General features: G+C 43.3%; 1 protein-coding gene across 1 annotated transcript in view; it reads right to left on the minus strand.

The window, feature by feature from the left end:
• Positions 1-767: 767 nt before the first annotated feature.
• The window catches only part of WT1 (WT1 transcription factor), a 57,034-nt gene continuing 44,117 nt past the window's right edge, over positions 768-13,684 (minus strand). The window contains exons 7-10 of the mRNA XM_038765209.1: positions 11,611-11,761; positions 5,920-6,009; positions 5,270-5,353; positions 768-2,059 (exon numbers count right to left, since the gene is read on the minus strand). Of these exons, the coding sequence (XP_038621137.1) occupies positions 1,938-2,059; positions 5,270-5,353; positions 5,920-6,009; positions 11,611-11,761 (447 nt within the window). The 3' untranslated portion in view covers positions 768-1,937. The remainder of the gene's footprint in view (positions 2,060-5,269; positions 5,354-5,919; positions 6,010-11,610; positions 11,762-13,684) is intronic.

Consider the following 13,684-nt stretch of genomic DNA (forward strand, 5'->3'; position numbering starts at 1 on the left):
TTCATTAGTAGATGCTGAACATGGGGGAAGAAAGCCTTTGAAGTCACTCCTAAAGTGTTTCAGAGGAAAGGGGGACAAGGAATCCATGCAACGACCTAGACAAAGTTCCAAGCAAGATGGGGCTAAATTGATCGTCGTTTACCACAGCCAACGAGGACAACGAAGTAAAGAAAGTCTCGTTGCAGTTTATGCTGCTCTTCATTTGTCCCGCTTGGTCGCCTTTAGAAGGAATGAATGCTCTTCAACCTGCTGAACTGAGATGGAGCTCCACATCATAAATTAAATCATACTTGGAGTTCAGCCCATGACCCCCAATCTCAAAAATATCCATACATACCATTACCGCAACTCCTTAGGCCAATCAACCTTTTCATTTTCCAGTTTTCCTGGGCTGACTTGCAACGGGAAGTAACAGTTTGCCATCTAACTCATTTTAAAAGTAGAAACAAATAATGCAACTTTAAGAATCTCTCACTTCTCCCCCACTCCCTTTGCCCCTGGGAATGGAACAACTCCTTCAAACCCAGTACGAAATTTGACCCTGTTTTCTATGGCCGGGCAAATCCTGAGGGAGAGGCCGACGGAGCTGGATAAATTGTGGTCAGGACCTGGTCAGGTTAACTAGTGGTCATCAATGCCGGTGGTACCTTTTTGTACTACCCCCTCCTCCCCAGCCCCTCACCCAAAATTGGGCCTGATTGGAGAAGGCATTTGAAATCCAATACCAGCCATGAAGCAAGACAGCTGTTGAACTCTCACTTGTTTCCTTTTGAACTGTTTTAATCGAGAGCACAGTGAAAAATGCAGATTACAGTCTTAGTGTTATCGTCATTAATATTTTGCAACAGCCAAGTCTGAACAGTGATGCATCTAATATTTATACACTTTCTATTTCAGTTGTCTAAGAGCAATACATTACCAGATATGTATATACACAATCATTTCAAGCAATAATAAACTCCCTTCCCCCCCCGAAACCCCCAAACAATATATTTCCTCACACTATTAATGTCTTCTTTTCACATACACTTGTAGATCCAAAGTCTTTAAGTTACGTTAAGAACAATCTGTTCCTGGGGGTCATGAACCAGCCCCCTCTGCTTTTAGCTCCATCTTAATTTTTACAACTTTTTAGCCACATAACCAGTGTGGCTTTAGCATCGTAATATCATTCGTGATTCTTTTTTCCGGTTGAACAGGAGACTTAACCACTGCTGAAAAATAAGCTGCAACAAGTTTCAAAACAAGCCCCAATCCACAAAACCCGATTTATGATCGTATGAAAGACAGGTTAACTTATCTAGTGAGTTGCTTGAAAGACTTCTGTGCAGGGAGACTGGGTTAGCATTCATTTTAGCTGCTCTGAAATAAAGAGTTTTGAAAAGTCAATGGGAAGACCTTGTTTCTCTGGCAGGAGTTGGTCCGACCTCATGGAAAGCCAGTGAGAAACTAAACACCCCCCAGCCCCTCCAACCCTGAAACACAAAAAAATGCCTTATCGTCTGATCGATTTCTTGCTATTAGTTAAATGGAAACTGTAACAAGGTTTACATGAGCAGACACATACCCGGGCCCTGGCCTACATAATCCATGGCCGGCAATGCTGCAACAAGAGAAAGAAAAAAAGATCCCTTCTGGCCAGCACGCACCCACTCTTTCTTTCAGAGGGAAAACAAAACTGCAAACCGGGTGAGCTTTCACAGCAACGCGCCAATGACCAACAAATGGATTTGACCCTTGAGTGTAAACAAACAAAGGAGATGCACTAGTGGCCAACCTGGACAGGATCCTACGGCTTAGTTAACTTGTCTCGAGACGTGAGCGACGACTGCCACTTCCTTCCTAAAGAGGTGGCCCCGGGAGGAGTAAAAAAGTCAGACTCTGCAGTAGTTCATATAATGGCCCATCTGGAATGAACTGTCCCAGGGGTTTAACCCTTAAAGCGCCAGCTGGAGTTTAGTCATGTTCCTCTGGTGCATGTTGTGATGACGGACTAATTCGTCTGACCGGGCAAACTTTTTCTGACAGCTGGGCCACCGACAGCTGAAAGGCTTTTCACCTGTTGATACAATTTGCCAGTCAGAAGAACGGCTGAGGAAAGGTATAAAGTACAATACGGTACATTGTAAGCCCCGCTTCTCTCACCATCATCATCATAAAGAAATCTCTCCTTATTCCTTATGGCTCTTTTCTAATGTGGTGTAGTTTGGTTTTTTAACAAGGACATCTTTCAATAAGTGGCAGGGGAGCAGCGTTTATCGAACCCTAAGATGTTTGGGATAGTGTCCTGTCTGGGCATAGAGGAAACGTTATCTGCACACAAGGAAAGCTTTTTGGAGTATGGAGTTGTACATTGTGCAGTCTGGTAAGTAGAAGGAACATTTACTAAAGCAGTTGGAGTGAATTTTGAAATGAGCCTGCTGTGTGACCTTGGGAAAGTCACTTAACTTCTCTGTGTCTGTTTACTCATCTGTAAAATGGGGATTCAATGCCTCTTCTTCCTCCTACTTAGACTGCAAGCCCCATGTGAGACAAGGACTGTTTCTAACCTGATTATCTTGTATCTGCCCCAACACTTAGAACAGAGCTAGATACCTAGTATGCACATAAATATACTAATGATGATAATGATAATAATAATAAAATAAATTGGAGACTGTTGAATTTTTCCCCTGGCTTCTAAAAGCATCTTAGCTTCTCTAATAGGGGTTGACTCATCCAGGAATGATGGAAGCTCTTCCCTATTAGATTATAAGCTTCTTGAGAACAGGAAACATGCATCTTCCTTCTACCCTACTCTCCCAAGTGCCTAATCAGGGAGATGAGAGATTAGACTCTCCCTTCAGGAGCAATAGATGAGCCTCAGTCCTGAGACTTTGTTACTGAGAACCTGCACAGAGGAATTGATTCTAGTGGTTTGGGCAGTGCCACTCACATTCTCTCATCCCCACCCAACATGTTCCCACTGGGGCACAGACTGTGACAAGCAAGCAGGCAGGCAGGGAGGAGCACAGCGGCAAGTGCATATGCAGCCAGTCAATCAATCAATCATTATTATTATTATTATGGCATTTGTTAAGCACTTACTATGTGACAGGCACTGTACTAAGTGCTGGGGTGATACAAGCAAACCCGGTTGGACGCAGTCCCTGTCCCACATGGGGCTCACAGTCTCAATGCCCATTTTACTGATGAGGTAACTGAGGCCCAGAGAAGTGAAGTGACTTGCCCAAGGTCTCACAGCAGACAAGTGGCACAGCCGAGATTAGAACCCATGACCTTCTGATTCCCAGGCCCCTGCTCTATCTACTACACCAGGCCCCTTCCCAGTGGTATTTATTGAGCACTTACTATGTGCACAGCACCGTACTAAGCTACACGAATAACTAAAACCCAGGTCCCCTGATCCCCAGAACACCATTCTTACCACTGTATCAACAACAAATATTTTTGTTTACACACAGGTCAAGTGTTTAATATAGTGGCTAAAACTCAGTAGGCCCTCAATAAATTCCACTGAATGATCACCTGCTGAGCTCCTATTCAAGGGCATCAGGAAATGGGTTGCATCATGAGAATCAGTGTAGCCTAGTGGATGAGAATCAGTGTAGCCTGTAGTCAAAAGGACCTGTGTTCTAATCCCAGTTTCACCACTTGTCCGCTGTGTGACCTTGGGCAAGTCACTTCACTTATCTGTGCTTCAGTTACCTCAACTGTAAAATGGGGATGAAGACTGTGAGTCCCACGTGGGACAGGAACTGTGTCCAGCCTGATTAACTTGTAGCTACCCCAGAATTTAGAATAGTACTTGGCACACAGTAAGCTTAACAAGTACCATTAATTATTATTATGAGGGGAGAGGAAGTAATAAACTTGCTCTCTGGCTCTAATTATATTAGGTGGAAGCTGTACTAGAAGTTGAAGAAAGGCCATTGAGCATGCTCGATGGATTGGCTAGAGTCCAGGTGGTCAGGACAGAAGGAAGAAGCAGGGAGCTCCAAAAGTGAATTCTGACTTTTAAGAAAGACTTTACCACATTCCCTGTGGGACAGCTCTATGCCTGCATCAATCCCACCCAGACAACTGCCACATTCTAACCCCTAGGAATGCCCAAATTCTCCTGTTATTTGTAGTCAGCATGGCCTGGCAGATAGAGCATGGGCCTGGGTATCTAATCCCAGCTCTGCCACTGGTTTGCTGTGTGACCTTTGGCAAGTTGCTTCACCTCAGTTCCCTCATCTATAAAAAGGGGATTAACTCTGTAAGCCCCACGTGGGACAGAAACTATGTTTAACCCGATTTGCTTGTATATATCCTAGGGCTTAGTACAGTACTTGGCACATAGTGAGCACTTAACAAATACCAAAATTAGTATAGTATTAACCTGAAAATAAAGCATGTGCACTGGGATCTGTAGAAGCTGCCAATCTGCATGTTCCAAGCCCCAAACCTGGAAGTTCAGTTGAACCAAATTCAGATGAACAGGACGTCAAATATCTTAGATTGTTTAAGGAAAATCACCACAAGGTTCTGAAAGAGCACCTCTGCTCACCAAACAACCTTGGACTCCCTCAGAGTATACACACCCTTCACCTAGGAACAGCTGGGGCTCAGCAAGTGATTCCTTTCTCGAAATTTTCTGAATTGGGGTGTGAGAAAATTCATGTTAGGGAGCCAGGCCATTTTCAAGATTGGTTAAGGAAACCTAGCAGAACTCTAGAAAAATGTAACCCATTTTCCTCAAACCTATACCCATTCCCTTCTGCCCTTCCCTCCTCCCATCAGTGTTCCCCCCACTCCACCATTCTTTCCCCTCCCCTCACCCCCCAGAGAATATAATCCGGGACAAGCCACCTTTCATACTTTCATCCTGGCCAGCTGCAAGGCTGAGAAAAGGAAGCAGGTCAGGGTGATGGCTAAATTTTCTCTGGAAATGACTCGATAGTATTCCTAAATAATGAGAACTAGAGGATGAATTGGATCCTTTTCTGCTGAGGTTTTTGTTGGAGCTCATGAGAATGAGCAGACTGATTTGAGTTCTAAAACCATAGCATCACCCCCGCTTACGAAATGGGAGAAGACAAAGAAAGGGTTTTTCTCCCCTCTGACCAAGCCCTTTATATTTTCTTTCAGCATTTCTCCTAAAGATGACCCATCCTGAGGCTCTTCTAAAACTCTTGATACCCACTCTAGTCACAATAAACGATCAGCACAAGTCAAGAAAATAATGAAAAATAAATTTGAAGAAAAGTTTACGCACTTGTTTTACCTGTATGAGTCCTGGTGTGGGTTTTCAGGTGATCAGACCGTGAGAACTTTCTCTGGCAGGTTTTGCACTGGAATGGTTTCACCCCTAAAAAGATAAAGAGAGTCATTTCCCTAATTCCAATGCTCTTTGGCAGGATAGGGGACCCTGTATTTGCTTTCCAGTTTTCCTAAGCCAGCTCTTTTCTAACAATTACTGTAATAGCCTCCCCACTTGGTACGCCTACATGTACCAGAAACCAGGGAGCAGATGACTCGGAAGAACCGAGAATGCTCCTCTTCTCTTTTCCCAAATACATTCATCCTGACTCCCACAGTGGAAGCAAAAATTGGAAGGTTTTAAGCCTGGGAACCGTAGCCCGAAAGAGTGAATCAATATTCCATTGTTGTCAGTCCAGCTACTCCCATTCCCCCTTTCTCCTTTGCAGGCGCCAAAGTCCCAGTGGATTGAAAGTGAGACATTACTGTTTTGTGGTCAAGAAGGGAATTTTAGAGAGAGGAGAAGGCGACCTATGAGATAGCTGTTCGGTTCCCTTGGTCAAGAGAAGAAAAGCCCACGGAAATAAAAAGCTGTAATGTGAAAACAAAATGGAAGTCTGGGCAAAAAAGACAAAATCTTCTGTGAAACAATCCCAATTATCTAGTCAAACACACCTGTGTGTCTTCTTTGATGTCTTTTGAGTTGATCTGAACGAGAGAACCTTCGCTCGCAATCTTTGAAATCGCACTGGTATGGCTTCTCACCTTAAAGAAGACACAAGATGAGTTGGAAATGCAGGGAGAGGAGTGACAGGAAGTAGCACATTGAGGAGTTTTGTTCTATTGAAAATGGTCTCCGAGTGATTTCTGGGGCCAAGCAGAGATGGGAGATTTCTCAGTAATGTTGATCCTGGAGATGGGGAAAGGGGGTCTCTGAAAAGTTCTGAGGTGGTGGCAGGAACAGGATGGCACTGATCTTTTCCTAGATGAAGGATATGTCTTCCTGCTATTAACTTGCTGATCTTGGTTCACTATGCCTGAGGCAGTCAAGCCCTTTAATGATGATGATGATGTTTGTTAAGCACTTACTTTGTGTCAAGCACTGTGTTTAACACTGGGGCAGACAGATAATCAGGTCCTACATAGGGCTCAAAGTCTAAGTAGGAGGAATAACAGGTATTGAATTCCCATTTTGCAGATGAGGGAACTGCGACACAGAGAAGTTAAGTGAATTGCCCAAGGTCACACAGCAGACAAGTGATAGAGCAGGGATTAGAACCCAGTCCTCTGACTGACAGGCCCATGCTCTTTCCATTAGGCTGTTCTGTTTCCTTGAGAGTAGAGGTCATATCTACTTAGTGCTCCACTGCAGGAGGTTTTCAGTAAATATCGTTGATTGGTTAGGTATTCTTTCAAGTGTCCCCAGTGGAAAATCCACTTTTAAACTGAATGGCCATGAGGTAAAACAACATTTTGGCTCCAACTATGGAGACAGAACCATGCAGACCCACTGCCTCAAAGCCTGACCCAGACACCCTTAGGTTTGCACTTACTTGGGACCAGTTTCCTTGCTGTATCTATATTTCAAATTAGGCCCTGGAGCTACTGGAGTGGCTAGTAATAATTGATGATGATGATGATGATGATGGTGGTGGCATTTAATAAGTACTTACTATGTGCTAAGTACTATGCTAAGTGAGAGGCTGAAACAAGATTATGAGATCAGATACAGTTCCTCTCATGCAAGGAGCTCACACACTATCTCAGATGAGGAAACTGAGGCCCAGAGTGGTTAAGTTGATTTGCTCAAGGTCCATTTTCTATAGGTCTTTTCCTTTCCTTTACTCTCTTTCCACAGCCTTGTCCTGTCTTCTTTGCCTTAGAACAAACAGTAATCCCCAACTTAATTCTTTGCTCCTCCCCATCTCACCCTGTTTCTCCCCTCTCAACTCTCCTGCTTCCAACCCCTGGCTCAGGCATGTTCCCCTGGCCTAGAACTCCCACCTCATCAAAATCCTTCAGATCTCAACTTCCCCCATCTTCAAAGTCCTCTTGAAATTTCCATCTCTTTTAGGAAGACTTCCCTGATTCATTCACAAAAAACGGAATTACATGAACCAGACTTAGCACTTTAAATATTTTATTCCTCTCCTCAGCACTTGAGCATATATGTGCATTTCAATTTGTACATGCAATTATTTATTCAACTTTTCCATCCTGATATATTTGGTCTCCCTCCTGCTCTCACTGTTTGTAAATTAGTATTGTCTACCTCCATTAGACTGTAAATTCATGAAGAGCAGTGACCTTGTATTCTGCTACTATTGAACCCTCCCAAGTACTTGGTACATTACTTCACTCTCAGTGAGTTATCAATAAACAGTATTGATGATGATGATTGATTACAATAATGAGGCATTTCAGTAAATCACTCAGTGGTATTTAATGTGAACTTACTGTATGTACAGCATTGTATTATGTGCTTGAGAGGGTACTTAGTACAGTGCTAAGCGCTTAGTACAGTACTCTGCACACAGTAAGTGCTCAACAAATACGATTAAATGAATGAAAGTACAAAAGGGAGAAAGGAAATGCCCTTTCAAGGAGAATTATCTAAAATTTAAGTAAGAAACTAGCCCATTTTCCGAAACTGGGAGCAGGTTGTTGCTCTCCTAAAGGCCTTAGTTTGAAACTGAATAGCCAAGCTTTTAACCATTCTGTTCTAGATGGCCTCTAACTATAGTCTTACTGTAACAAATTTGTTACTTAATGTGGAAAGAGTAAAAGAAAGATATTTTGACTTTTGCAACATTTCCTGTAAAACCACTAAGGGGATGAAACCAGTCTCTCACACTGAATGCTCAGTGAGCTGAACAGAAATATGATGTTTCTTGGGGACTTATGATATTCTCCCAAAGATCAGATCATGTCCCTTTTCGCAAAGTCCTTACTTTCATCTTAAACCAGATGTTCATATCCCCACTGTTCTCAGAGCTCCACAACCACAAGTTCACATCCTCTCAGGCCGATGCAAAAAGAGACCCAGGATAACCAAGGAGATCTGTTTAACACATTTGAATGTATTCAGTGCTTAGCCCATTTCGCTCTCATTACATCACTGTGAACTAAGAAAAAGCACAGAGAGGTTAAGTGACTTGCCCAAGGTGACCCAGTTGATATGGGAGAATTAGGCCCCAGAGCCCAGGTCTTAAAACTCGCACTAGACCACCCCCTAACCCAAGCCTCTTAGGTACAAGATGCTCCCGTTCCCAGAACTGAACTTGGTTTAATGGGAATGGAGGAACAGAGTGATTGCGCTAAGAACTGGGCAAGGAAAAAAAGCTTCAGGAAAGGTTTTGGCCTCTACATATCAGTGAGAAAGTTGATTTTGCAAGGGTTTTCCAAAGGCTTACCTCAGCATGGAAACTCTAGCCCCCAAGAAACAGAAACTTTGGCCAGATCAAGTCTAGGAAATCTGCCACAGAAGCAGACTGGCAACCACAAGAGGTCTTTCCATCTCCTTTCTGGAATTCCCTGTCAGTATTTTCAGGAAACAACAAAACTTCCTTATGGCATTTTTCATGTAACCATGGAAACCCCCCAAGATAAGTGTCTGTTTTTAGCCATAAGATTACTACGTTAATTATGGGAGCTAAAGATGAGAATGGTCTGTTGGTGATTCACTTAGTCAGTGCTCTCATCTCAGTCCTTGGACTAAAGTCCTGTGAGCCATTCAGTGGGAAGAGAACATGGGTCTCTTTGTGAACCCAGAGCTCATAAAACTGTTCCCTAATCCCTCTCCCTGCTGAATACAACTGTTTCCTGAGGCATGTTTTCTTTCGCTTTTACAACCCAGTTTATAATGCCAGGGCTCTCTTCCCTCACACAGGCCAGTGCCACCTTTTCTTTTCCTTGAAAACATAAAAATATTAGCGATCCCGGTATTTTACAGCCCCTCTAGACTATAACCTCTTTGTGAACAGGGAACGTATCTACCAACTCTGCTATATTATACTTTCCAAAGTGCTTAAGATGGGCTCTGCACACAGTAAGCGCTCAATAGATATGATTGATGGATTGATGGATGGATGGATGGTCTGCCCAGCCCAGGATTCTGGTTCCAACACTGGCACCAAATTCCACTTTGAAGAATAGTGTGATGATAATTGCCCTCCTTTTTACCCTACTCACAGCTGTGGATATTCCATCTAACATCACTAATTTTCTTTCTACATCTCTAACTTTTCTTCTTCTAGCCCATTATGAACCTCTTGTCCTTCAATTAATCCTTAAACTTCATTCTTCAACTCTTACTTTCTCTGGGGCTATTTTCTTCTTGGGTACAATTTCTAAATTCCATCTCAGTTATATATTCCCTGTATCCACTCAATATCCCTTAAAGTTATCTTCTAACCTTGGTGGAGTTAAATAAAAACTTCTGTTCTCCTATAATTTGGGATTATATTCCTGAAGAGCACTGCATTTAATGAAAATTTATACTCTGATTTGCATATCTAACTAAAGCTATGCACATTCACACAACTGTTTCTTCTAATATCTCAGTGCATTCTATCCAGATAGATGCACATTGTTGGAAGAATGTATTCTAATTTCCTAAATGTTCCCTTAACAGGGAGTAATGAAAGCACACATTACTGAAGCACTGGATGTATCATACAGAAATGTAATGTTACCTACCCTCTCCTCTTGATCCTTAATTTGAATGTTTGTGTTGGTGCCCACAGGACAACTGCTCACATGTGTTTTGACAGGAAAAACCACACTAAATCTTAGGACCGCAGGGCTGAAAAGGATCTCAGTTCATCTACCCCATTCCTTTCTCCTTAATGGGAAAACTCAACCAACTTGAACAGACAACTGTCCCTCCTGTTTTAAAACAAACCCCATCTGAATTTCCGCAATCCCCATCAACAATCCGTTTTAGAATCCACTGTCTACTTTTACACCAATGTAATTCCCCTTGCTAATTTCTTTCTATATCTTTCTGTGATTTAAAAACCCTTTCCCTGCCTGTCCTTTGTAGAGACCATCTGTCCTATAATCCCACTTCACAAACATGTGCAGCATGGCCTAGTAGGAAGACACGGGCCTGCGAGTCAGAGGACCTGGGTTCTAATCCTGACTCTGCCACTTGCCTACTAGGTGATCTTGGGCATGTCATTTAACTCCTCTTTGCTTCAGTTTCCTCATCTGTGAAATAGGAAGTCAATTGTATTGTACTTTCCCAAGTAGGGACTGTATCTGTTGCCAAATTGTACTTTTCAAGCGCTTAGTACAGGGCTGTGTACACAGTAAGAGCTCAATAAATATGATTGAATGAATGAATGCTCAATAAATACCATTGATCGACTGATTGAAACCCTGTTCTCCTTTACACTTAGATTGTGAGCCCCATGTGAGACAGGCCCAGTGTCCATTCTGATTACCTTGAATCTACCCCAGCACTAAGAGTAGTTCAGTCAATCAATTAGTTGTATTTATTGAGAGCTTACTGTGTGCACAGAACTGTACTAAGCACTTGGGAGAGTACAACAGAGTTGGTAGACACATTCCCCGCCACAACAAGCTTACAGTCTAGAGGGGGAGGCAGACATTAATATAAATAAATAAATTACTATCTACATAAGTGTTGTGGGAGGGGTGAATAAAGGGAGCATGTCAGGGTGGCACAGAAGGGAGTGGGAAAAGAGGAAATGAGGGCCTAGTCAAGGAAGACACCTCTTAGAGGATCAGGAAAGCCCTCTTAGAGGATCAGGGAAGATGTCTTAGAGAAGGTGTGCCTTCATTAAGTCTTTGAAGGTGGGGTGAGCAATTGTCTATTGGATATGAAGAGGGAGGGTGTTCCAGGCTAGAGGCAGGAGATGGGTGAGAGGTCAGCAGTGGAGACAGAAATGATCGAAGCACAGTAAACAGGCTGTCATTAGAGGAGCGAAGTGTGCAGGCTGGGTTGAAATAGGAGAGTAGTGAGGTGAGGTAGGAGGGAGCAAGGTGTTGAGTGCTTTAAGGAGTTTCTGTTTGATACAGAGATGGATGGGCAACCACTGGAGTTCTTGAGGAATGGGGAATGTAACCTCACTGTGGGCAGGAAATGTGTCTGTTTAGTCAAGACCGAACTCTTCCAAGCGCTTAGTTCAGTGATATGCACATAATAAGTGCTCAATAAATACAATTTAATGAATGAACGACTATTTTTGTAGAAAAATGATCCAGGCTAGATGCAGGATGTGGGCAAGAGGTCAGTGGCGAGATAGACGAGATATGCGCGTGGGAGAATGCAACAGAGTTGGTGGACGTGTCCTCTGCCCACAAGACGCTTACAGTCTAGAGGGTGGGAGCCCTACTCACCAGTGTGCTTCCTGCTGTGCATCTGTAGGTGGGATAACTTAAAGTAGCGCTTGTTGCAGCCGGGGTATGCACACATGAACGGACGCTTCTCATTTGTCTCTGTAGCTGACCGGACAATGGTTGGGGCTACTCCTGGCACCCGTCGGACATCCTGCAACAATAATGGAATTTGTTAAGTGCTTATTATGTGCCAAACACTGTACTCTTCTTGGTAGGTACAAAATAATCAGATCCAGCACGGCCTTCTTGTCCCACATGGGGCTCACAGTCTAAGTAGGAGGGAGTAGGATTATAATTCCCATTTTACTGATAAGGAAACTGAAGCACAGAGAAGGTGAGTGACTTGTCAAAGGCCCCCCAACAGGCTAGTGGCAGAGCCAAAATTAGAATCCAGGTCCTCTGAGTACCAGGTCCTGGCTCTTTCCATTAGGCCACACTGCTTCGCTGTGCTGCAATGGGAACAAGACGTGACCGAGAGAAGTATATATGGAGTGAAGTCGGAATAAATTCCCATAGAAAACACGCTACAACCAGCAGGACGTTTCCTAGGAAAGTCAGGGTGGCTTACCCCATAAATGTCAATTATATACACATCTTACATCTGCTTGACTAGCACGAGCTAAAGGGAGGAATTCTGCATTACATTGTTAGAAATCTTGCTCTCGACTTTTGGTTTGAGACAGTGTGCCTGGGAGGACCAGTGGGAAGTAGTTTGGAGGCTGAACTGTGCCTAGAGCTGGTTGGATCAGGGCAATTGCCCCAGGTCTGTTTCAGTGCAGCAGAGCTGTTTCATGTGGGACCAAATCCACCCTCAGACCAATATCGACAGGGGCTCGTTCTGGGGAAGAGGGATTTAAGGCACTGGCAGCCTCACCAGGCAACCTACCCTAGGACCACCCGGTTTGGAAAAGTGCTGAGCTGCCTTGTACTTTGACTTTGGAAGCATGGATTATTTGTAACCAGTGAATTTGTTTCTTAGGGATGAGAAATCACTTGGTGATCAGACAAAATAACTTCACCAGAAAAGTCAATCAGGACAACTCCCCCAGTGTGCTAGCAGTTTCTCATATAAGAGGTGGCTGAGGTAAACCCAAATCTACCCCTAGGTCACTGATTATCAATCAGCATAATTTATTGAGCACTTGTGTGCAGAGCACTGTACTAAGTGCTTAGGAAAATACAATACAAAAGAGTTGGTAAACATAGTAATAATAATTATGTATTTGTTAAGCGCTTACTATGTGCCAGGCACTGTACTAAGTGCTGGGGTAGATACAAGCCTCAGCTTCTAGACTGTGAGCCCGTTGTTGGGTAGGAATTGTCTCTGTTGCCGAATTGTACTTTTCAAGCGCTTAGTACAGTGCTCTGCACACAGTAAGCGCTCATTAAATACAACTGAATGAATAAATGAATACAAGCATATCGGAATGGACACAGTTCCTTTCCTACATAGGGCTCACAGTTTCAGTCTCCATCTTACGAATGACATAATTGAGGCACAGAGAAGTGACTTGCCCTAAGTCACACAGCAGACAAGTGGCAGAGCCAGGATTAGAACCCATGACCTTCTAACTCCCAGGTCTATCCACTACACCATGCTGCTTCTATAGTTTACTAGTCTCAAGTTAAGACAAACATTAAAGTATACTGGGGATTGAGGAAATATCAGTTGATCAGTCGATTGTATTTTTTGAGCACTTACTGTGTGCAGAGCACAGTACTAAGCGCTTGGGAGTGTATAATATAGTAAAGTTGGTAGACATGTTCCCTGCCCATAAAGAGCTTAATAGTAGAGAATAAGAATATTTACATAAGGATTGTGAGGTTTGAGTATAAAATGACTTGGGTGTCTAAGTGATTATTAAGCACCAAGCACTGCAAGATTCATTAGAACAAGTCAGGAGTGCTTAGACTTAGTAACCATGCCCTTGGCTCACTATTGGTGAGCGAGTTGGAAAAATCACAATTGGTGCATCCCAATTTTCAGAAGTTGGCATCTATCTCCTGCACCCCTTATCCTTTTCTGAGGTGATCCTTTCCACACTTTTAAGATTTCCAAGGCAGATTACACAGG

The sequence above is a fragment of the Tachyglossus aculeatus genome, chromosome 22, assembly GCF_015852505.1.
Source record: "Tachyglossus aculeatus isolate mTacAcu1 chromosome 22, mTacAcu1.pri, whole genome shotgun sequence".
Taxonomy (NCBI): domain Eukaryota; kingdom Metazoa; phylum Chordata; class Mammalia; order Monotremata; family Tachyglossidae; genus Tachyglossus; species Tachyglossus aculeatus.